Below are 23,943 nucleotides of genomic sequence, written 5' to 3' on the forward strand. Positions count from 1 at the left end.
ATACACACCTAGATACATACATACATACACACACACCTAGATACCTACATACATGCACACCTAGATACATACATACATACACACCTAGATACATACATACATACACACCTAGATACATACATACATACACACCTAGATACCTACATACATGCACACCTAGATACATACATACATACACACCTAGATACATACATACATACACACCTAGATACATACATACACACACACCTAGATACCTACATACATGCACACCTAGATACATACATACATACACACCTAGATACATACATACATACACACCTAGATATAGACATACATACACACCTAGATACATACATACATACATACACACCTAGATATAGACATACATACACACCTAGATACATACATACATACACACCTAGATATAGACATACATACACACCTAGATACAGGCATATATACATAGATACACTCATATATACATACACACTTAGATACAGACATACATAGGTGGGAAAATGTCACTATAGTTTACTAGCCAGGGGAGAAAAGATGTTAAAGATAGTATGAAAGTCAACCTAGCGTAGTCCTAGACCTATTACCATTTGCCCAAATGCTGTAACTAACTTTTCCATTTTGTTATTAATCATGCTGTTTGTTTGAAATCGTGTCTAAGGCCTCAATTTATCAAAGGTGTTGCGGACCTGATCCGACACTGCAAGACCTCGCTAAATGCGGAGAGCAATACGCTCTCCATATTCAGCATTGCACCAGCAGCTCACAAGAGCTGCTGGTGCAACGCCGCCCCCTGCTGACTCGCGGCCAATCGGCTGCCAGCAGGGAGGTGTCAATCAAACCGATAGTATTCGATCGGGTTGATTTCCGGCGATTCCTGTCCGCCTGCTCAGAGCAGGCGGACAGGGTTATGGAGCAGCGGTCTTTAGACCGCTGCTTCATAAGTTGTGTTTTTGGCGAGTCTGAAGACTCGCCAGAAACACAGCCCTTCAAGCTCTGTACGGAGCTTGATAAATGGGCCTGTATGACTTTTAGTCTCTCTCTCTCTCTCTCTCTCTCTCTCTCTCTCTATACAGGTAGCCCTCAGTTTACGCCGGGGTTAGGTTCCAGAAGGAATGGTTGTAAATCGAAACCGTTGTAAATTGAAACCCAGTTTATAATGTAAGTCAATGGGAAGTGAGGGAGATAGGTTCCAGGCCCCTCTCCAAATTGTCATAAGTAACATCTAATACATTATTTTAAAAGCTTTGAAATAAAGACTTTAAATGCTAAACAGCATTATAAACCTAATAAAATAATCACACAACACAGAATATATAATTAAACTAAGTTAAATGAACAAAAACACTTGCTAAACAGCATTATAAACCTAATAAAATAATCACACAACACAGACTTCACTTTCATTTTTCTGCAAACAGTTCTTTCTATGCATTCCAATCTGGACTGATTTATAGACAGGAAGATCTTGTTCCTTTGAAATCTGCTTGATAGCTCAGAACTGGTTAAACTGATTTAATTTCAGCTTGCTTGGCTTTGCTGCATCACAAGCGGACAGCTCCACCTACTGGCTATTTAAATAAATGCACTGCTTCTCAATGCTTTTCAATAGCAGTCACATGACTGGAAAAAAAAGGTTGTTATTCTGAAACAGTGTAAATTGAAGCATTGTAAAACGAGGGCCACCTGTATATATATATATATATATATATATACAGTATATATATATGTATATGAATATATATATTTATATATATATATATATATATATATATATATATATATATATATATTAGCATTATTTCTATAAAAAAAACAATGTACATACCTTAATTAAAAAAATACTTTAATGCAAAAAATGCTACCCATCATCTGAGCCTTTAGTGAGTTATAATCTCTTTGCTGGTGGTGTGTAGTACTATATATGTGTATTCATGTGTTTATATGTGTATATATGTTGGAAAAACGACATTGATAGACTTGCTCGACACAGGGTTTCCACAAACCTTCAATTTATAAAAACAGAATTTATGTTTACCTGATAAATTACTTTCTCCAACGGTGTGTCCGGTCCACGGCGTCATCCTTACTTGTGGGATATTCTCTTCCCCAACAGGAAATGGCAAAGAGCCCAGCAAAGCTGGTCACATGATCCCTCCTAGGCTCCGCCTACCCCAGTCATTCGACCGACGTTAAGGAGGAATATTTGCATAGGAGAAACCATATGATACCGTGGTGACTGTAGTTAAAGAAAATAAATTATCAGACCTGATTAAAAAACCAGGGCGGGCCGTGGGCCGGACACACCGTTGGAGTAAGTAATTTATCAGGTAAACATAAATTCTGTTTTCTCCAACATAGGTGTGTCCGGTCCACGGCGTCATCCTTACTTGTGGGAACCAATACCAAAGCTTTAGGACACGGATGATGGGAGGGAGCAAATCAGGTCACCTAGATGGAAGGCACCACGGCTTGCAAAACCTTTCTCCCAAAAATAGCCTCAGAAGAAGCAAAAGTATCAAACTTGTAAAATTTGGTAAAAGTGTGCAGTGAAGACCAAGTCGCTGCCCTACATATCTGATCAACAGAAGCCTCGTTCTTGAAGGCCCATGTGGAAGCCACAGCCCTAGTGGAATGAGCTGTGATTCTTTCGGGAGGCTGCCGTCCGGCAGTCTCGTAAGCCAATCTGATGATGCTTTTAATCCAAAAAGAGAGAGAGGTAGAAGTTGCTTTTTGACCTCTCCTTTTACCGGAATAAACAACAAACAAGGAAGATGTTTGTCTAAAATCCTTTGTAGCGTCTAAATAGAATTTTAGAGCGCGAACAACATCCAAATTGTGCAACAAACGTTCCTTCTTTGAAACTGGTTTCGGGCACAGAGAAGATACGATAATCTCCTGGTTAATGTTTTTGTTAGAAACAACTTTTGGAAGAAAACCAGGTTTAGTACGTAAAACCACCTTATCTGCATGGAACACCAGATAAGGAGGAGAACACTGCAGAGCAGATAATTCTGAAACTCTTCTAGCAGAAGAAATTGCAACCAAAAACAAAACTTTCCAAGATAATAACTTAATATCAACGGAATGTAAGGGTTCAAACGGAACCCCCTGAAGAACTGAAAGAACTAAGTTGAGACTCCAAAGAGGAGTCAAAGGTTTGTAAACAGGCTTGATTCTAACCAGAGCCTGAACAAAGGCTTGAACATCTGGCACAGCTGCCAGCTTTTTGTGAAGTAACACAGACAAGGCAGAAATCTGTCCCTTCAGGGAACTTGCAGATAATCCTTTTTCCAATCCTTCTTGAAGGAAGGATAGAATCTTAGGAATCTTAACCTTGTCCCAAGGGAATCCTTTAGATTCACACCAACAGATATATTTTTTCCAAATTTTGTGGTAAATCTTTCTAGTTACAGGCTTTCTGGCCTGAACAAGAGTATCGATAACAGAATCCGAGAACCCTCGCTTCGATAAGATCAAGCGTTCAATCTCCAAGCAGTCAGCTGGAGTGAGACCAGATTCGGATGTTCGAACGGACCTTGAACAAGAAGGTCTCGTCTCAAAGGTAGCTTCCATGGTGGAGCCGATGACATATTCACCAGATCTGCATACCAAGTCCTGCGTGGCCACGCAGGAGCTATCAAGATCACCGACGCCCTCTCCTGATTGATCCTGGCTACCAGCCTGGGGATGAGAGGAAACGGCGGGAATACATAAGCTAGTTTGAAGGTCCAAGGTGCTACTAGTGCATCCACTAGAGCTGCCTTGGGATCCCTGGATCTGGACCCGTAGCAAGGAACTTTGAAGTTCTGACGAGAGGCCATCAGATCCATGTCTGGAATGCCCCACAGTTGAGTGATTTGGACAAAGATTTCCGGATGGAGTTCCCACTCCCCCGGATGCAATGTCTGACGACTCAGAAAATCCGCTTCCCAATTTTCCACTCCTGGGATGTGGATTGCAGACAGGTGGCAGGAGTGAGACTCCGCCCATTGAATGATTTTGGTCACTTCTTCCATCGCCAGGGAACTCCTTGTTCCCCCCTGATGGTTGATGTACGCAACAGTTGTCATGTTGTCTGATTGAAACCGTATGAACTTGGCCCTCGCTAGCTGAGGCCAAGCCTTGAGAGCATTGAATATCGCTCTCAGTTCCAGAATATTTATCGGTAGAAGAGATTCTTCCCGAGACCAAAGACCCTGAGCTTTCAGGGATCCCCAGACCGCGCCCCAGCCCATCAGACTGGCGTCGGTCGTGACAATGACCCACTCTGGTCTGCGGAAGGTCATCCCTTGTGACAGGTTGTCCAGGGACAGCCACCAACGGAGTGAGTCTCTGGTCCTCTGATTTACTTGTATCCTCGGAGACAAGTCTGTATAGTCCCCATTCCACTGACTGAGCATGCACAGTTGTAATGGTCTTAGATGAATGCGCGCAAAAGGAACTATGTCCATTGCCGCTACCATCAAACCTATCACTTCCATGCACTGCGCTATGGAAGGAAGAGGAACGGAATGAAGTATCCGACAAGAGTCTAGAAGTCTTGTTTTTCTGGCCTCTGTCAGAAAAATCCTCATTTCTAAGGAGTCTATTATTGTTCCCAAGAAGGGAACCCTTGTCGACGGAGATAGAGAACTCTTTTCCACGTTCACTTTCCATCCGTGAGATCTGAGAAAGGCCAGGACGATGTCCGTGTGAGCCTTTGCTTGAGGAAGGGACGACGCTTGAATCAGAATGTCGTCCAAGTAAGGTACTACAGCAATGCCCCTTGGTCTTAGCACAGCTAGAAGGGACCCTAGTACCTTTGTGAAAATCCTTGGAGCAGTGGCTAATCCGAAAGGAAGCGCCACGAACTGGTAATGCTTGTCCAGGAATGCGAACCTTAGGAACCGATGATGTTCCTTGTGGATAGGAATATGTAGATACGCATCCTTTAAATCCACCGTGGTCATGAATTGACCTTCCTGGATGGAAGGAAGAATTGTTCGAATGGTTTCCATCTTGAACGATGGAACCTTGAGAAACTTGTTTAAGATCTTGAGATCTAAGATTGGTCTGAACGTTCCCTCTTTTTTGGGAACTATGAACAGATTGGAGTAGAACCCCATCCCTTGTTCTCCTAATGGAACAGGATGAATCACTCCCATTGTTAACAGGTCTTCTACACAATGTAAGAATGCCTGTCTTTTTATGTGGTCTGAAGACAACTGAGACCTGTGGAACCTCCCCCTTGGGGGAAGCCCCTTGAATTCCAGAAGATAACCTTGGGAGACTATTTCTAGTGTCCAAGGATTCAGAACATCTCTCGCCCAAGCCTGAGCGAAGAGAGAGAGTCTGCCCCCCACCAGATCCGGTCCCGGATCGGGGGCCAACCTTTCATGCTGTCTTGGTAGCAGTGGCAGGTTTCTTGGCCTGCTTTCCCTTGTTCCAGCCTTGCATTGGTCTCCAAGCTTGCTTGGCTTGAGAAGTATTACCCTCTTGCTTAGAGGACGTAGCACTTTGGGCTGGTCCGTTTCTACGAAAGGGACGAAAATTAGGTTTATTTTTGGCCTTGAAAGGCCGATCCTGAGGAAGGGCATGGCCCTTACCCCCAGTGATATCAGAGATAATCTCTTTCAAGTCAGGGCCAAACAGCGTTTTCCCCTTGAAAGGAATGTTAAGTAGCTTGTTCTTGGAAGACGCATCAGCTGACCAAGATTTCAACCAAAGCGCTCTGCGCGCCACAATAGCAAACCCAGAATTCTTAGCCGCTAACCTAGCCAATTGCAAAGTGGCGTCTAGGGTGAAAGAATTAGCCAATTTGAGAGCATTGATTCTGTCCATAATCTCCTCATAAGGAGGAGAATCACTATCGACCGCCTTTACCAGCTCATCGAACCAGAAACATGCGGCTGTAGCGACAGGGACAATGCATGAAATTGGTTGTAGAAGGTAACCCTGCTGAACAAACATCTTTTTAAGTAAACCTTCTAATTTTTTATCCATAGGATCTTTGAAAGCACAACTATCTTCTATGGGTATAGTGGTGCGTTTGTTTAAAGTGGAAACCGCTCCCTCGACCTTGGGGACTGTCTGCCATAAGTCCTTTCTGGGGTCGACCATAGGAAACAATTTTTTAAATATGGGGGGAGGGACGAAAGGAATACCGGGCCTTTCCCATTCTTTATTTACAATGTCCGCCACCCGCTTGGGTATAGGAAAAGCTTCTGGGAGCCCCGGGACCTCTAGGAACTTGTCCATTTTACATAACTTCTCTGGGATGACCAAATTGTCACAATCATCCAGAGTGGATAATACCTCCTTAAGCAGAGCGCGGAGATGTTCCAACTTAAATTTAAATGTAATCACATCAGGTTCAGCTTGTTGAGAAATGTTCCCTGAATCTGTAATTTCTCCCTCAGACAAAACCTCCCTGGCCCCATCAGACTGGTTTAGGGGCCCTTCAGAACCATTATTATCAGCGTCGTCATGCTCTTCAGTATCTAAAACAGAGCAGTCGCGCTTACGCTGATAAGTGTGCATTTTGGCTAAAATGTTTTTGACAGAATTATCCATTACAGCCGTTAATTGTTGCATAGTAAGGAGTATTGGCGCGCTAGATGTACTAGGGGCCTCCTGAGTGGGCAAGACTCGTGTAGACGAAGGAAGGAATGATGCAGTACCATGCTTACTCCCCTCACTTGAGGAATCATCTTGGGCATCATTGTCATTGTCACATAAATCACATTTATTTAAATGAGAAGGAACTCTGGCTTCCCCACATTCAGAACACAGTCTATCTGGTAGTTCAGACATGTTAAACAGGCATAAACTTGATAACAAAGTACAAAAAACGTTTTAAAATAAAACCGTTACTGTCACTTTAAATTTTAAACTGAACACACTTTATTACTGCAATTGCGAAAAAATATGAAGGAATTGTTCAAAATTCACCAAAATTTCACCACAGTGTCTTAAAGCCTTAAAAGTATTGCACACCAAATTTGGAAGCTTTAACCCTTAAAATAACGGAACCGGAGCCGTTTTTAACTTTAACCCCTTTACAGTCCCTGGTATCTGCTTTGCTGAGACCCAACCAAGCCCAAAGGGGAATACGATACCAAATGACGCCTTCAGAAAGTCTTTTCTATGTATCAGAGCTCCTCACACATGCGACTGCATGTCATGCCTCTCAAAAACAAGTGCGCAACACCGGCGCGAAAATGAGGCTCTGCCTATGATTTGGGAAAGCCCCTAAAGAAAAAGGTGTCTAAAAAAGTGCCTGCCGATATAAACTTATCAAAATACCCAGATTAAATGATTCCTCAAGGCTAAATATGTGTTAATAATGAATCGATTTAGCCCAGAAAAAGTCTACAGTCTTAATAAGCCCTTGTGAAGCCCTTATTTACTATCTTAATAAACATGGCTTACCGGATCCCATAGGGAAAATGACAGCTTCCAGCATTACATCGTCTTGTTAGAATGTGTCATACCTCAAGCAGCAAGAGACTGCTCACTGTTCCCCCAACTGAAGTTAATTCCTCTCAACAGTCCTGTGTGGAACAGCCATGGATTTTAGTAACGGTTGCTAAAATCATTTTCCTCATACAAACAGAAATCTTCATCTCTTTTCTGTTTCTGAGTAAATAGTACATACCAGCACTATTTTAAAATAACAAACTCTTGATTGAATAATAAAAACTACAGTTAAACACTAAAAAACTCTAAGCCATCTCCGTGGAGATGTTGCCTGTACAACGGCAAAGAGAATGACTGGGGTAGGCGGAGCCTAGGAGGGATCATGTGACCAGCTTTGCTGGGCTCTTTGCCATTTCCTGTTGGGGAAGAGAATATCCCACAAGTAAGGATGACGCCGTGGACCGGACACACCTATGTTGGAGAAAAGAGCAATATCTGTGAAGTGCAATAAAACGAGGTATGCCTGTATATATATATATATATATATATATATATATATATATATATATATATATATATATGTGTGTGTGTGTGTATGTATTCCAACACACTCATTGCGACAAAACAATAGAATGCTTACCTGCCAGCACTGCTTACAGCTTCTCCGCCCCGTTGATATGCCACTAAAAGAACAAAGATATATATATATATGATACATTATAACCATATCTATCAGCAGTACACATAAGGACATCATTAGAAATAGTTAATACCCATTATTAGAAACATGTTTTGGCCAATCATTGGACACAAAATTAAAATGTATTTCCTTTCCTAGTCATATCTTTCTTTTTAAGATGCAAGGCTCAATTGTAGCGATAAATCTTTAAGAAAAAGAAGGCAGAATATATGGAACCCTGTTTTGATGGAAGATCAATCATCAGGTTTGTATTATGCTATTTTTATTATAACTGATAGTTTGTTCCATCCAAGGACCGCACAGAAAATAAACAAGAATGTATTCCTAAAACTATGACAGAGTAGTAAAAATAAAACATTAATCTAATACAGTCTGCAAAAAATATGTACATTTTTATTAAAAAAGAAACTGCTGAAGCACAACATTACCATCCGTTAGGCTACTGGGAGAATATTTAATCACATAGTGTAGTATATCTGCTAAATAAATATTTTCTATTTGTTTATTGTGTAGTGCAACAATGTGTATTTATTTTTAACCTATCTGTTTAGTCCGCAATGTAACACATTCTGTTTATTTTGTTTGTTTGCTAAATATTTCAAACTTAAATTGTAGTTTTGTATAGCTGGTAAAATTTATATAATTTACAGAGGAAATGGATCAATAGTTAAACCTTTTTCAAGTTGCTACATGGAATATGTAGGAGCTATCAATTTGAGGTATTACTAGAATCTGAACCTAAACTGGGCCAAATGATGATATGATTTTCCATGCCAGAAAGATGCTTCTTAGTGTAAAAATTACATAAGTAAGCATATAATTCTACCCCCGAGATATTTCTATATATACAACAAAACATGTTTCCGCAGCTTACGGAGGTAATCTGACACTCTTTTTAGTTCCCCACATCAAAAAGAAACAGCAGTTGAAAAACTGTAATTATTGTCTAAATTATTTAAAATTTTGGTCATATGGAACTCATTACAAAAAAAAAAAAAAAAAATTCCAGACAAGCATTAACCATGGCTGACCCAAATGAGTTAAATATTTTACGGCTACTGCAGACGACAAAAAAATGTGTGTGGTTGCTGGAGTTAATATAATTGGAAACATATTCAAATTCTGAATTCACAAATGTGATTAAGATATTGGGAAAAAAAGAGAGTAGCTTGAAATAGTTAGTTAATACCCAGAAACAACATAGGTTTAGCTGCTATGTGGTCTGGTTATTTCTCATGCATCTGCATTGTGTTATTTTTGATAGTTTTGGATGGAAATTCTTGAATATTAGAAAATAGTTATTTGTAAGCATTCCATTAGATGAAAGGGTTAAAGGGATTAGATGAATAGAAAATGCTGATGGATTCTACAGCTATGCATTTTCCTAACTAGGAATGTGCAGAAAAAAAGAGAAGTCAAATTGGGCTTTTTAGAAGAATTCCAAGCTGGTAGGCTGCAAAACAGAGATAACTGCCTGCAGTGATTACAATAACAGGATTAAAACTTAAGAGGCAGTGTTAAATCTTTCGCTGAGGTAATGCCAAAAAAGCAGTCTTGCCACCAATGAAGCTAAACTCTGCTACCAAACACCCAGGCTTAGCTGGAAAAAAAAAGTTTAATGTTTTACTGAATGCTGGGGCTGAAATCTAATAACCCCTCCCCCCCCCCCCCCCCAGATATTTTACTTGAAAAAAGATCTGAAAATGTGATAGAAATATATTGTTTGCTGCACTAATTAGTGTGCTCCTTTCATTTGCATATTCTGGCTTCATGATAGAAAAAATAGTTACAACATACTAGACAAGTGATTTGATTTATACAAAAAAATATGTTGTCCAACAGATTTATTTAAAGGGACAGAAACAAATCTAGTATCCATATAAAAGTGCACAATGTATTCATGTGACATGGTTTGTTTGTTTTTTATTTAGAAAATAGTTGTGTACAAATGCACATAAGAGTATAACTGATTGCTAAATGGCTGATAAGCAGACTTTCGGGTCGATATATCAAACCCTTTAGGCAGGAGAAGCCTGCCTATGACTGCAGGTTCTCACAAGAGAATCTGTAGTCCGTATTTATGAAGCAGCAGTCATCAGACCGCTGCTTCCCTAACCTTTCGTCACCTCTTAAGGTGGCAAATTTCAATCTCCCCTGTCTCGTCTGACCGGAGAGATTGACAGCTCCTGGCCGCGATTGGCTGTGCGCGGGCAGGGGGCGGGATTGTACACAAGCACAAAATAGCGCTCATGTGCAATGCTGAATTCCAGCAGCAGAATTCAGTCCACCAGAGGTGTGCTGCAGCGGACAGGGGCACGTATGAACACCCCTGTCCGCCTCAGCTTGATAAATCAACCCTTTGTATAGCTTTATTGGTTGGTAGTGACACTGCTCACAAGCATAAAAACAAACAAAAAATCTTCTTAGTACAGAAAAGTCCATTTATTTCACAAATAATAGTTTGTGTGCATTTTTTCAATGGACACACATGAAAAAATATGTTTTATTTTGTATTCTCATGAAATATGTTTTTTTTTTTTTATGATCAGCCCTGATAAACTGTTAATAATAACAGTCATCTATGTCAAAAGCAGTCTGAATCTTACAGAACTTTTTTTTTTTACAAGTATCAATTTTATTCAAAATAGTAAACCTAACGGATCTGCTTCAGTGTTAGTTCTGATATACAGGGCAACAGCAGCTACTCCTAAGTCTGCTTAGCTATACCCAGAAATACATTGCTCAGGAAATGATACGCAAAGGATAAAGTGCAATAATGATTTTTCTCAGTATAATCCATGGAGAAGCTCTGTAATATGTCAATGCATTTCATGACATCTCACAGCTACAGGGAAGTAGAAAGCGAAAAAAAAATACTTGCATGTGAACAAGCAACAATTACAATAAATTAAAAATCGAGTAAAAGCAAGGATTGTTTCCTTGGCACTAACAGGAAATGTACTTTAGAAGGCAGTAAGTTACTATTGGATGATTTGGTCAACTCCCAACACAATATAGGTGATCAGGTGTAGTAAACTAAGTTTTTAATCTTCTACTACAAAACAAAAACTGTAATAAATAAATGTACAAAAAAAAATATATGCAATAATGGGAAACATTGGTTTCCATATCTATTATCTGTTTTATTTTGTAAAAAAAAAGGTTTTAAAGCAGTTGCACAGGCAAAAATCACAGCACAAGCATTTCATTACACAGAACATAGTAGCAGCAGAAAAAAAAAGTAGCATAGGAGTGAAGAAGTGTGAATATCTACCTGTTGGTGTGAAGGTAAAAGACGGGACTGAAAATCAAAATAAAACAAATAACTGATTATTAAGCTGAAGAAAGAAAGGGAACACGTCACATTAGTAAAAAAACAAGCCAACAAACATTACATCAAACATACAAAGCAGCCTTGTGAATGACATTCTAGCAAAACAAAACACCTTTCAAGCTACTTCATAAAGAGGTATGATCTCCAATTAATCACATTTGTATCAAATATACCAACAATTAAGTATATCTTTAAATTTGTGTGCATTTTGGTAATAAATCTTAGGTTTTAACTGCATGCCTCCCAACATTTGTGGCTGAGAAGGAGGGAAACCGTAGGTTGATAGGATGTTGTCACCATTTTGTAGGTAGAGCTGTGCTGGGAGTGGAGAGTTCATGGGTGGTTAGTGGGCGGGATAATGGGTGTTTCTGGCTGGTCTGTGGGTGTGTCAGGACAGTTTGTGGGTGTTTCTGGGTAGTCTATGGGGGGGGCTAAGGGAAATTCTGTAAAGAGGGACATATGGCAGTCTAAGAGAGACAGAGCTCAGAATCAGAGACGGTCCCTTTCAAACAGGGACAGTTGGGAGGTCTGTAACTGATAATGGCTGAAGCAGGACAGCATGTTTTAAAACTAATGATACACAGTGCATACTCCAAGCAATGGCAGTAACTATGAACCGTGTCTCTAATAATCTTATCTAACCCCCACACTGGAAAATGAAAAGAAGAAAATGTTAAATATTCATCAAAACAGTAATTTATTCAGTAGAGGGCATAATTTTTAACACAGAAATGTTTATCCAGGGGTATGATTAGGAATTAAGGGTTTTCAAACCCCCTAGCCTTAAATATATGCACACAAGTGGGTTTTATGATAGAATATTTCTTATGTAGGTCTTACCAATGTGTAATTTATTTTTCAAAGAGTGCCACACCCTTCACAAGGAAGACATCTATTTTTCCAATATGGCAGCTGAGAGTAGAGTGCATGCACATTATACATGCATGAAAAGGAGTGTGCACACAAGGGTCCCCCTTGTTATAGGCTTCCAGTAAAGCAAAACAACTATGTTAAAAGAGGAGGATGCCAGAACTCGTATATGATATCAGAGCAATCCAGCAGCATATTTTGAACTATTATGTGAGAACCATCTCCCCCAATATTAAATATAATATGTACATATAGGGAGAGACTGGCTATACTATGAAGGCTCAAGAATATTTAAGCAGACATCTGGTGCTTTTGAATAGGACCAAAGTGGGAAATGTTTTCTTTTGTGTTTGGCACAAGAGAGCTAAAATGTCTCTGCCATTATGTGGCCCTATGTATACACTCACATAGCTGTCTTCATCTCTTCTCCTAATTATTATAGCTTCTATTTACAATTCTGTATGTCATCATAACACACAAATAAGGCTCTGTTCATCACATTCAGACATATTTCCTAACTGATCAACTCGAATAAAAACAAAGCACCCAGTTTTGTTTACCCAATTCATACACCGTCCTTCGTTTGCAGCACAGCGTTCTCTATCTCAGGAATTCTATTGTGTTTTCTTTCAGCTAGTTCTTTTCACACAGTCAATGCAATTTAGCTAGCTCCAAAAAATACCACAGAACCATAGTAACAAGCCATCATAAAAATAGGTGCATTTAAGAGCAGAGCTATTCAAACAAGAATGAAGAGGCTCAAACATTAATTTGAAATCACAAGGACACACTGTGTTGAAAAAGAAAAACATGAAAGGTTTTTTTCTAGTAGTTACATTTTTTCCTTTGACCTGACTAGGTAAATATTGTTTGGATTTGAAAGAATTGAAAAACGGATGAAAAGAGGTGACCAACTAGCACATTACCTTGTAAATTATTTTCTACACGCTCCGTTTATAACATTAGCGCTCCTGACACAACCAATGAAACATGTATTTTATTTTTTTTCTATTCCAGTATATTAATATACTAATCTCTTGAAATGAATGGGAATCTATAGATATTATATGTTTTGCTTTTCTAGCAAATACAGACAATTACTGCATTGTTAATCACATTGCATTAGCAAAGTTTGTTGAAAACAACCACAGTAAATACAAGGAACCTATGTTGCATGAGTATTTGGATTTATATACACAAGGAACCCATGCTGTTGCATCAGTTGATGCTTTGCTTTAATTCTTTAAATATGCATTTGTGGTTCAAATTAATTTGTAATTAGCCCCAAAAAAGATTATAGGTACATTATACACCAATTGTCATATAGCTGCATGTAATAGACATTACTATAAAATAGAATATGCACATATACTGATCTAAAAATCTAGTATAAAACCTATTAAAAACTTACTTAGAAGCTCCCGGTTTAGCACTGTTGATGAGGTAGTCTGGGACACCCAGTGAAAGGGGCTGGGTAAACAAAAATAGCAGAAACTCCCCACCTCACCCCTTCCCTGCATATGAAAAGACTGATACAAACAGGAGCCTACAGGAGTCTGTAAACATGGGTATACATCTGGCACTGTGCGGCTTGGTTAGGAGTCTGAAAATCAGCACAATGTTCTTAAAAATTAGCAAAACCAGAAATTTGTATAAAAACACTACCAGATGGGCTATATAAATGGATCATCCACAAAACAGTTATGGAAAGAAAAATCTAGTGTACAATGTCCCTTTAATCGTTAATGTAAATAATAGAAATAGCGAATATTCCTATGGTTTAATCTGAAGTAGAGCTTGACAAATCCAAGACGAACCCTCATTTCAACTGTGCCCTTTTTATAGTTCTTTGAACCATCAGAAGCTGAGCAAGCAGCCTCATAGGGGGGTTGTTGTTAGTCATCCTTCTCCTGTTGTTCGTCCACCCCAGGAGATATACATTTGCATAAATTTCCAATTTAAATATGGTGGCAGGTTTTTCTGTACAGCCACGCTCTGTTGGCCATCTTGGGAAATCCAGCTACCATATTTGTAAAGGCAAATCCATATCCTTTCCTTACGCTGTGAGTCCTGATTTGTAGGTGCAGACCTCACCAGGTCCCCAGAGCGAAACCAATACTGATTGCAGAGCCAAGTGGGCCCCGTAGAGGTGCAGGCCCATCTCGATTGAGACCTCTGAGATGCCTGTAGTTATACCCCATGTGCTACATTTATCTATATCATTGCTTTTAAAACTGTATCTCTAACTCCTATATTTCTGCATTATTGTACATTTGTTTACACTATAACTCCTAGAGTTTATAGTTATCTAGACTTTGGCTTCTTAATTTTTTTATTTATTTTTTTATTATTATTAAGGCATTAGACATAAACAACAAATAAAGTATCAAAAGGGTTTGTTAAAATGGACATATAAACCATAATACAGCATTCAGTCTAATATGGTATCTGTAACTCATCCACAAGTTTAATGATTGCTGATCAACCTCTAAACAACCTTCATATTTTAGCTAAATATGACAATAACAAAAAAAGTGAGGCTTTAAACATAAGCATTAAATGCAACATCGTAAGAGAATGGTCCTAGAATTTTACATCTGGCACCTACATATTAAGATATTTCTACATTTTTCTAGACTATATTATCTAGAATGTTACTGTTGGTTTCTCTTTTTTTTCTTTTTTTATTACAGCACATTTGTCTTCACTACAGCTCCTAGAATTTTACACCTGGTATCTACGTTTTAAGATCAAATTCTACATTTATATTCTTACCAAAATCCTTGCCTCACTCCTAAAAATATCCACTAAGACATTAATTCACCGTGATTAAGGAACACAAGCAAGCTCATTAGAATACGCTAAAATTAAGTGCAAGATGATTGAATACATTCTTAAACATTAACTATTAAACTAATTGTATCCATTAGTTAATACTTTGTGTTCTTTGCCCTTCTCAGCACTTCGTTTCACTGTGTCTTACCTGCCAACTATTTTAAGCAGTAGATCCAGGCCCAGGTGTTATATGTACAGAAGATGGGGAAGGGGCTCAAAGCATTGAATTGGTGGTTTATGGATGGAGTTTGCATGGTCCTGTGTGAAATGTTTGGGCGCATTTCGGTAGAGTTTGGGTGGTCTCAATTTTATCATAGATAAAACAGGGCAGAAAAAAATGACAACAGGAGTTACCTCCCAGTTTGGAATTGATGCCTAAATTTCCAGACAGTTGAGAGATATGCACTGCATTTAAATGTCTAGTGCTAAACCAGCATATTATATCAAAATCTGATTATTCAACTAGTTTCCAAGAACAATTTCCTGGTTGCTAAGTAATCATGAGTCCTACTAAGTCCCCTTTTGTAAGCTCACATCCCTGATATCTAACAATACAATTTCTTTTAGATAAATACAAATTTTAATTGTACAATTAAATACATATTAGTAAGACTGTAACAAAAGACTAACAAAATGTATATATTTCATAAATGAGCCTAAAGTAAATACCAATATCTAAAAAGGTTTGCTTTTGCCTTGAACCAATACACTGGCAGATTATTGAGATGATGTTCTAACATATTATAGAATTTTCTTTTTGCACTTTATGTCCTGTTAAATAGGCAGAAGCAAACATGATAGAATAGATGTAAATATTTCTGACATTTCTGTTTCAAAAACAATACATTTTATTTGTAGGAATAGTTGACAAATATATAGAGCTATTAAATTAGAATGAGAAAAATATTAATGAAAACTATTCAATTTTAGCTTGTACCTTTTCTGATCCCAGCATAAGTACTGGTAAGTCCATTACGTTTCTTTCGATGACGATAAAGCCAGATACTGAAAACCATTAATATAATCCAGCATGCTGCACCAATCCCTGCTATAAAGGCCGGCTGCTTCACTACATCAGAGATCTGCTGAGCGAGGCTGACTTGATCACCAGGGGACACTCGGTTTCCAAATGAATCTGCAAGTTAAAAATACAAAAACCTTTACTGTCAATCACAACTTAGCATATATGACAAAATGTCAATTCAATCAGTAGCGGACCTACTCAACACAGTAAAAAAGAAATGTTGGGCCCTTCGAAGGTAACTCCATAATAAACGATAGTAATAATATACATGCGTGTGTGTGTGTGTGTATATACTGTGTGTATATATATATATATATATATATATGTGTGTGTGTTAAAGTGTCAGTAAATGTTGGTATTTTATGTATCACATATTGTCATTATTGTATTGATTATAATGTTCTGAGCACTTAGCTATTATATTTTTTAAAATAACATATTTTAAAACAAAGTAATAGCATATAGAAATTACCAAAAATGAACGTTATGGAAGTCCTAACTCTCTGCCCATCAAGGCGATCCTACTGTGGGAGTGTTATCTATGCTAACAGTTTATCCCCTGGGAAGAGCTAACAACACCCCCAGTAACTCACATTACTGCTCGTTCACAAGCTTTTTTCAGTCAAGCATTTCTGGCCAACTACTCAAACTGCGCATGCGCATTAACAGAGTAATGGTAAACACTGGATCGCTGTTATTTCAGTATAGCGATTCATTGTTTTAGTATCGTATGTGAAAATGCAAGAATTACTTATTGTTTACCTTGGATGCTTAAAATAAAAGGAAAAATATTAAATTTTTTACAGTTCCTGTGTAACTTCATTATGCGCATGCCCAGTATGTCTCCAGCAAATCCCTGTCAATCAATGATCGTGCGTCCCTGACACTCAAGGAGCTACGCGATCGATACATAGGGGATTGGTTAGGAAGATGAAGAATAGGAAAAATATCATTAGACATAACCAGCATTGGGCGGTCAGCATTAACTCCCTGTAAGTAAGGTTAGTGGATGATTTTAATAATGTTAGAAATAGTTTTAAAATGTGAAATGCCGCTAGATCGTCATATTTGCATGAGGCATTTTGAAAAATGAAATTAAAAAACCTACGTTTACTGTCCCTTTAAATGAGCATGCTGCACTTTATAATGATGTGATATTTATATACACTGGCACACTGCTGTATAATGGCGTGAGAAAATGTTTGGAACCTGGTGTGAAATAATTTTAAATACAATAAAAAATAATAATAAACAAAATCATATATACGCATTGTTTTATAAATATATATATATACATACAGTATATGATTTTGTTTTTTATTATTTTTAATTGTATTTAAAATTATTTCACACCAAGTTCCAAACATTTTCTTATGGATTTCATATTGCATTGTATTAATTCTTACTTATGGTTAATAGGCCATATTAGAAATCCTTTTCACTAACCTGTCAGAGTTCAAGACAATCTGGCCAGAGAAATAGAGACAAGAGGAAAGGAAGCGTTGCTTTATGGTCTAGAACAGTGATGGCCAAATTCCTAACACGTGTGGGCTGCAGGTCAACATTTCAGAAACTTTAAGAGCTGCATATAAATGTATGGAATAATGTTAGATTTCCTAAAAATGTCCAATGGCACATGGCCATATTTAGATACGGTTGCAGGGAACTCTCTGCCTGCTGTTCTCCCCTAAGAAACCTCCTTTTGCCACTTTGTTTGCCAACCCCAAATCTGGTCTATCCTGGGCCTACAAAATCTATGACACCAATAAGTTCTGCTTTTTTCCCAAGGGCCACATAAAACAGTGCATAGGCCGCAAGGTGGCCTTCCATGGTCTAGAATATAAGCTTTGAGTAACTATGGGGTGGGATTCTCGGTGATTCTTAGCAGCCCAGAAACATGGATAAGTCAGACTGGGCCAGGATGAGTATTCTTGCAGTAGGGCTCCCATGGAACAGTAACATAATTTGGGGAATGAACCACAAAATGCAGGAAAAAGGACACTAAAGCATTGCTGCCTACTTGCTAAAAAGTTAGATAATTATAAAAAAAACTGCATAGCATATTTTCATTTCATTTCCAAAGTAAACATAAGTATAACATCCGCAATGGGTCTTGGCGTTTAATCTTTGCAATCGTTTTGATGTCCTCATACACGCTCTCCAAATACGTAGATTAGAGTTTTATGAACGTGAGAGCAAACAGATAAAAAAGACAATATATACCTTCCTGCATCAGTTGTTTCCATAAAGTGTATAAGCTGCCAGTAATCACAATCATCTATCTTATGAATTTGCTTTTTTATGTTTTCTGCATTTATGCCTTTAGCCGGAATGTTAGCTACAGATGAAACACATTGTGCATCCAGGCTTAACGTACCTGAACAAGCAAGCAAGGTAGTGAACCCAGCTGCCTTTGATATAATAACCTTGAAGCAACAAAACGATAAGACAATCTAAATCATGTACCATATAAAAACTTACAGCCAGTTCATAACACTGGATAAAAATAAGATCATCTCATAATGACAAATACAGTACTGGTTTACACCAGTTGCATTAAAGGCCCACTCAATGCAGTAGAATTACATAATTAACAAGTGCATAATAAAAAGACAATGCAATAGCACTTACTCTGAATATCAAATAAGCAGTAGATTTTTTTCTGACAAATTCTCCTATTTTCCGGTCCCCTGTATCATGTGACAGACATCAGCCAATCACAGACTAGTAAACGTATACCCTGTGAGCTTGTGCACATGCTCAGTAGGATCTTTTTCCCCAGAAAGTGTGAATTTAAAAAGACTGTACAAAATTTGATCATGGAAGTAAATAAGAAAATGTCTTAAAACTGCATGATCTTTCTGAATCATAAAAGTTTATTTTGCCTTGAGTGCCCCTCAATTAGGTGTTGCATCATATCTTACTTAAAGGAACATTAAAGTTAACTTTACATAAAAATTGTATTTATTAAAAATTAACTTTCATTATTCATTACTTTCAGTTGCGGTTTGAATGTAGACTTTGGGGACGATTTATCAAGCTCCATATGGAGCTTGATGCCCCTTGTTTCCGGCGAGCCTTGAAACAGAAGTTATGAAGCAGCGGTCTAAAGATCGCTGCTCCATAACTTGTCCGCCTGCTCTGAGGCCGCAGACAGAAATCAAGCCGATCGAATATGATCGGGATGATTGACACCCCCTGCTAGCAGACAATTGGCCGTGAATCTGCAGGGGGCGGCATTGCACCAGCAGTTCACAAGAACTGTTGGTGCAATGATAAATGCTGACAGCCTACATTGTATCATGTCCGCTTGCACATTAATAAACCCCTTTGTGTGTAAACATTTTCTTTCATGATTCAGGTAAAGCAATATAAAAGTTTACAATTGACTTTGATTATAAAATGTGCTTCATTCTCATGGTATTCTTTTGTGAAGAGCATATCTAAGTAGGTAGCATGTACCTGTCTGGAGCACTGTATGACAGCAAATTGTGCAAAAATGCTGCCATCTTGTGCTCTTACAAAAGTAGAACACTGATAAAAGCATTATTGTAACATTTCTGCAACATAGCGCTCCAGACATAAGCACACTTGTGAGCCTACCTGTTTTTCAACAAAGGATACCAAGAAAACCAAGTACACTTGATAATAGAAATACATTGGAAAACAATTTCATGCACTTTGTGAATCCTAAACAAAAAGATTTGTGTTTCATGCTCCTTTCACAGACGTAATCTACAATTAAAGCAAGTTAAATGATTAATTATATTTAATTAAACATTTACAGGATATTTAGATATGAGTTAAATGTTGGTTTAAGGAAATAGAGTTGAATGCATTTCACACTAGACTATGGTTTGTACAGAGTCCTGAGTCAGCGTGCGTTTATCTAATTTGTTACCACTAGGAAAGGAACTGAAAGAGATGGCGCACAAATGTGTAATCCAATATACAGAATCTCAGCAGCAGAATTAGCCACAGTCTCTCTACAAATAGCAGAGATCTGCAGTCCCAGGTATAACAATGGCACAGTCATTTACTTGTATACAACAATGTACTGTACAAATGATAGATTATTGCTGGTTTTATAGGAGACATTTTATGGGCATTTTAATGCAAAAAAAAAAATGTTCTATTTATTTAGTACATGTCTTTAGAGCATTTTGGCATTGCAGACCCTAGTTAACTACATGTTATTCTTTGTTAAAGGGTTAAACACTTAAATGGGCATTAAAAGGCCACTAAAGTAAAAATTCAAGTTTCCTGATTCAGATAAAGCATGCAATTATAAAACAAATTATACTTCCATTATCAAAACATGCACACTTTTATTATCTGCACACTTTCTGAGGCTCCTGCTCCTACTGAGCATGTGCAAAAGTGCCAAGTATATATATATATATATATATATATATATATATATATATATATGCATTTGTGATTGGCTGGTGGCTGTCACATGACACAGGGAGAGGAAAAATTGGATTAACTTTGACAGAAAATATTCTACTGATCATCTCAAATTCCAAACAAGTGTTATTGCGTTGTCTTTGTATTGTGTATTTGTCAACTAATCAATTCTAGTCTATTTAGTGGTCCTTCAACCCTTGTTTTCAGACAAATACTTGCCCAAAATACCAGAGCATTTTTAGCATTTTGCTATCACTCCATTTAAACAGAAATAGAGGCTTGCTTTTTTTTTATTTACCTATCAAATCTACATATATTTTTTTTAAGAAGGCAACCCAAGTTATTGATCTAGGCTTATTTTGGTATATTTCATGCCACCATTTCACCGCCAAATGCAATCAAATAAAAAAAAATTGGTACTTTTTTCACAAACTTTGGGTTTCTCACAGAAATTATTTACATACTGCTTGTGCAATAATGGCACAAATGTTTGTAAAAGTTCAGAAATAGCAGGCATATATAGCTTTGCCATTGCTTTTTGTTAATTAGAAGGCCGCTAACTGCAGCTGCGCACCACACTTCTATTATTCCTGGCAGTGAAGCGGTTAATTAGGTAGCTTAAAAGGTTAATTTTAGCTTTAATGTAGAGATTAGCCTCCCACCTAACACTTCCCACCCCCTGATCCCTACCTGATCCCTCCCAAACAGCTCTCTTCCCTCCCCCACCCCCTCCCCCACCCCCACTGGTAAACCCTATCTTAGGTACTGACAGTCTGCCAGCATGTAAATAAGGCTTTTTTTAAAATAAAATATATATTTTTTATTTTTATATTTTCTGCAGTGTAGGATCCCTCCTTACTCCCCAGCCTCCCTGATCCCCCCTCCCAAACAGCTCTCTAAATCTCCCCTCTAAGTATTACCAGCCATTTTAGGTGCTGTAGATTTTCTGTAGAGTTGTGTCCTCCCACATCCCACCTACACGCAATCTTTAGTTAGGGTCCCCCACACCCCCAGATCCCCCTTTATGTAGGGTAGCTGCCCCATTCCTCCCTCCATGTCCCTTTATTTTATTTTTTCTGTAGCGTAGGGAGCTCCCACTCCCTCCCGCCACCCCTCCCTGCTGGGCTGCCCACCCGCCACCCACCCACACCTCCCACCGGCACCAAAAGAAGATCGTTACAGACGGTGACACACGCAGCGTCACCGTCTGTAACGATCAGGCATCTGCCCTCATATGGAGCCAAAACACTGAACGCGCTCCGGCTCCATATGCAGCAGATGCCTGAAGCTTCAGGAGCTCCAGAACTCGCCTGTAATTTAACAGCCGAGAGTGCTGGAGCTTCCTGAAGCAAAGACGTATATATATACGTCTTGCAGTGCGATAGGCAAAGTACTGCAAGACGTATATATACGTCCTTTTGGGTGAAGGGGTTACGTACCTCACCTTGCTTTGTTGTAAAAATTGTGCTTGGGCCACACTCCTTAGTAGTCCAAAAAGTAAAATCCATAACCTGTAAATGCTGCAAATCATATAGCTGGTTTACACAATTCAAAAGCATTTTGAAAACATAGGTTACAGATTGTGCATTTTGAACTCTCTAGGGAGTGTGGGACAAAGCACAATTTTAACATAAAAGCAAGATGTGCTTAAAGGGACACTTTTCTGCAAAATTTGTTTCCCCATATGTGTTTCAAATTACTTGTTATATTATACTTAACGCAGATTATGGGAATTCTTTTGTTCATGCTTTCCATTTTTATATTTGAAATAGTTATTTTTGCTCATTAAAATCAGTACCTCTTGTTCTCAAGGACATATCCATTTAAATGGGCTCACCATGTGGGAAGAGCAGACCTTCTCATGCTATCTTTGTTTTTACACATATTCTAATAGTTAGATATTCAAGAGCTAATTGAGGCTGGGTGAGTTCAGTGAGTAAAACCAGCTATTTCAGATACAAAAATATCTATTTTCTACAGAACATACAAATATATTCATATTTTCAGTATAGGTAAAATGTTCAACAGGCAAAAATAGCTATTTCAAACAGCAAAATAAAGGTCAATTAAATATTTGTAAACAATTTAATTAATTCCAGCAGGTAAGCTGATAATTGGGAACACATTAAAGGGGAGAACATTTTTTTATAGTAGAATGACCCTTTAATTCCCTTCAGAGCAATCATTGCAACTTCCTAGCAGAAAAAACACCACGTGGCTCCCCAGTTGAGTTCAGCAAGCTGAAATGTTTGTGAGAGCAGGACTAGAAGCTAGGATTAATAATGAAAACATGATATGCTCTGATCCCTAGAGCATGTCCCTTTAACTGTTTTTTTTATGTGGAAGCATGATGCATTGTCACTGCAAATGTGCCCTTTTTTATATTCTTGGTATTTTTGACATCCCTTTACTTTGTTGTTGTACAAGTTGTTTCAACCAGAAAAGTGATCTTTAGAGACAAATGAATCAGTCTGACAAGCTTTTTAAATAAATCCTGATTGACTGGCTAGACAAAATAACCCTCAGTCTGTGTTGTCCTGCACTATAAAACTAAGTGCTTGTAAATCTGAAACAGTTTACAACAGGATCCTCTAAGCACTTAACACTTGATGTGAGTGGTCAAACTATGGCATTAAACTGGAGCAAAAGCAGTAAATATATTTGCTTTTCCTTTTAACAGCCGAGGGAACAAATATGCCATATGCCCTTATTTTACAAGATGGAGTCAAGACATTAAGGCATGCTGGGTTATATTACTGCCATAGACCTTAAGGTGTCTTTAAAAAATGCTATCACTCATTTAAAGAAAAGTGCTAAACAATATCAACTCTAGGAATGAAAAACATGCAATCTGAACTCAAACTTACATTTATTTTACAGCACAGTCTGCTTTTCCTCAGTAAACATATATGTTAACCCTTTGTCTGTCAACTAGGATTTCAACAACTTGCCACTTTATGTCCAGTCAACTGTGACCTTACTATACTATAACGTTTTTGCAGGCAGATTGCTAGATGAGTAAAACGATACGTGAAGGGAAAATTTAACTGCATGGTCTAATTGATTAGAGCCTGTTATATTTCCATTACTAACCCTAGACACCTATGTGCTTAACCCTAGCAATGAGTGAGGCAATAAGGAGGTTAGCCAATAAGGAGCAGCAGTTGCGTGACCTGTCATTGGCCAGCTGCATTTTGCTCTGGAACCGCAATGGTTCTTCACATTTCCATCTACAGGACGTTTCCAGACTGGCCCCTATTGTGTGGAACTCTCTACCTCGCTCCACAAGACTCTTCACTAGTTTTCATAGTTTCAACCGCTCCTTAAAGACTCAGTTCAGGGATTCACAATATACACTAAACAGTTATTACC

General features: G+C 38.2%; 1 protein-coding gene across 2 annotated transcripts in view; it reads right to left on the reverse strand.

Moving 5' to 3' along the window:
• ROBO1 (roundabout guidance receptor 1) overlaps positions 1–23,943 on the reverse strand; it is a 551,348-nt gene that overhangs the window by 70,215 nt on the left and 457,190 nt on the right. Inside the window, exons 18-20 of one of the 2 annotated variants that reach the window (XM_053706024.1) lie at positions 16,075–16,272; positions 11,373–11,399; positions 8,039–8,081 (exon numbers count right to left, since the gene is read on the reverse strand). In XM_053706024.1, the coding sequence (XP_053561999.1) occupies positions 8,039–8,081; positions 11,373–11,399; positions 16,075–16,272 (268 nt within the window). The remainder of the gene's footprint in view (positions 1–8,038; positions 8,082–11,372; positions 11,400–16,074; positions 16,273–23,943) is intronic. The other variant, XM_053706023.1, reaches the window with a different exon arrangement.

This window comes from Bombina bombina, chromosome 3 (genome assembly GCF_027579735.1).
Source record: "Bombina bombina isolate aBomBom1 chromosome 3, aBomBom1.pri, whole genome shotgun sequence".
NCBI lineage: Eukaryota > Metazoa > Chordata > Amphibia > Anura > Bombinatoridae > Bombina > Bombina bombina.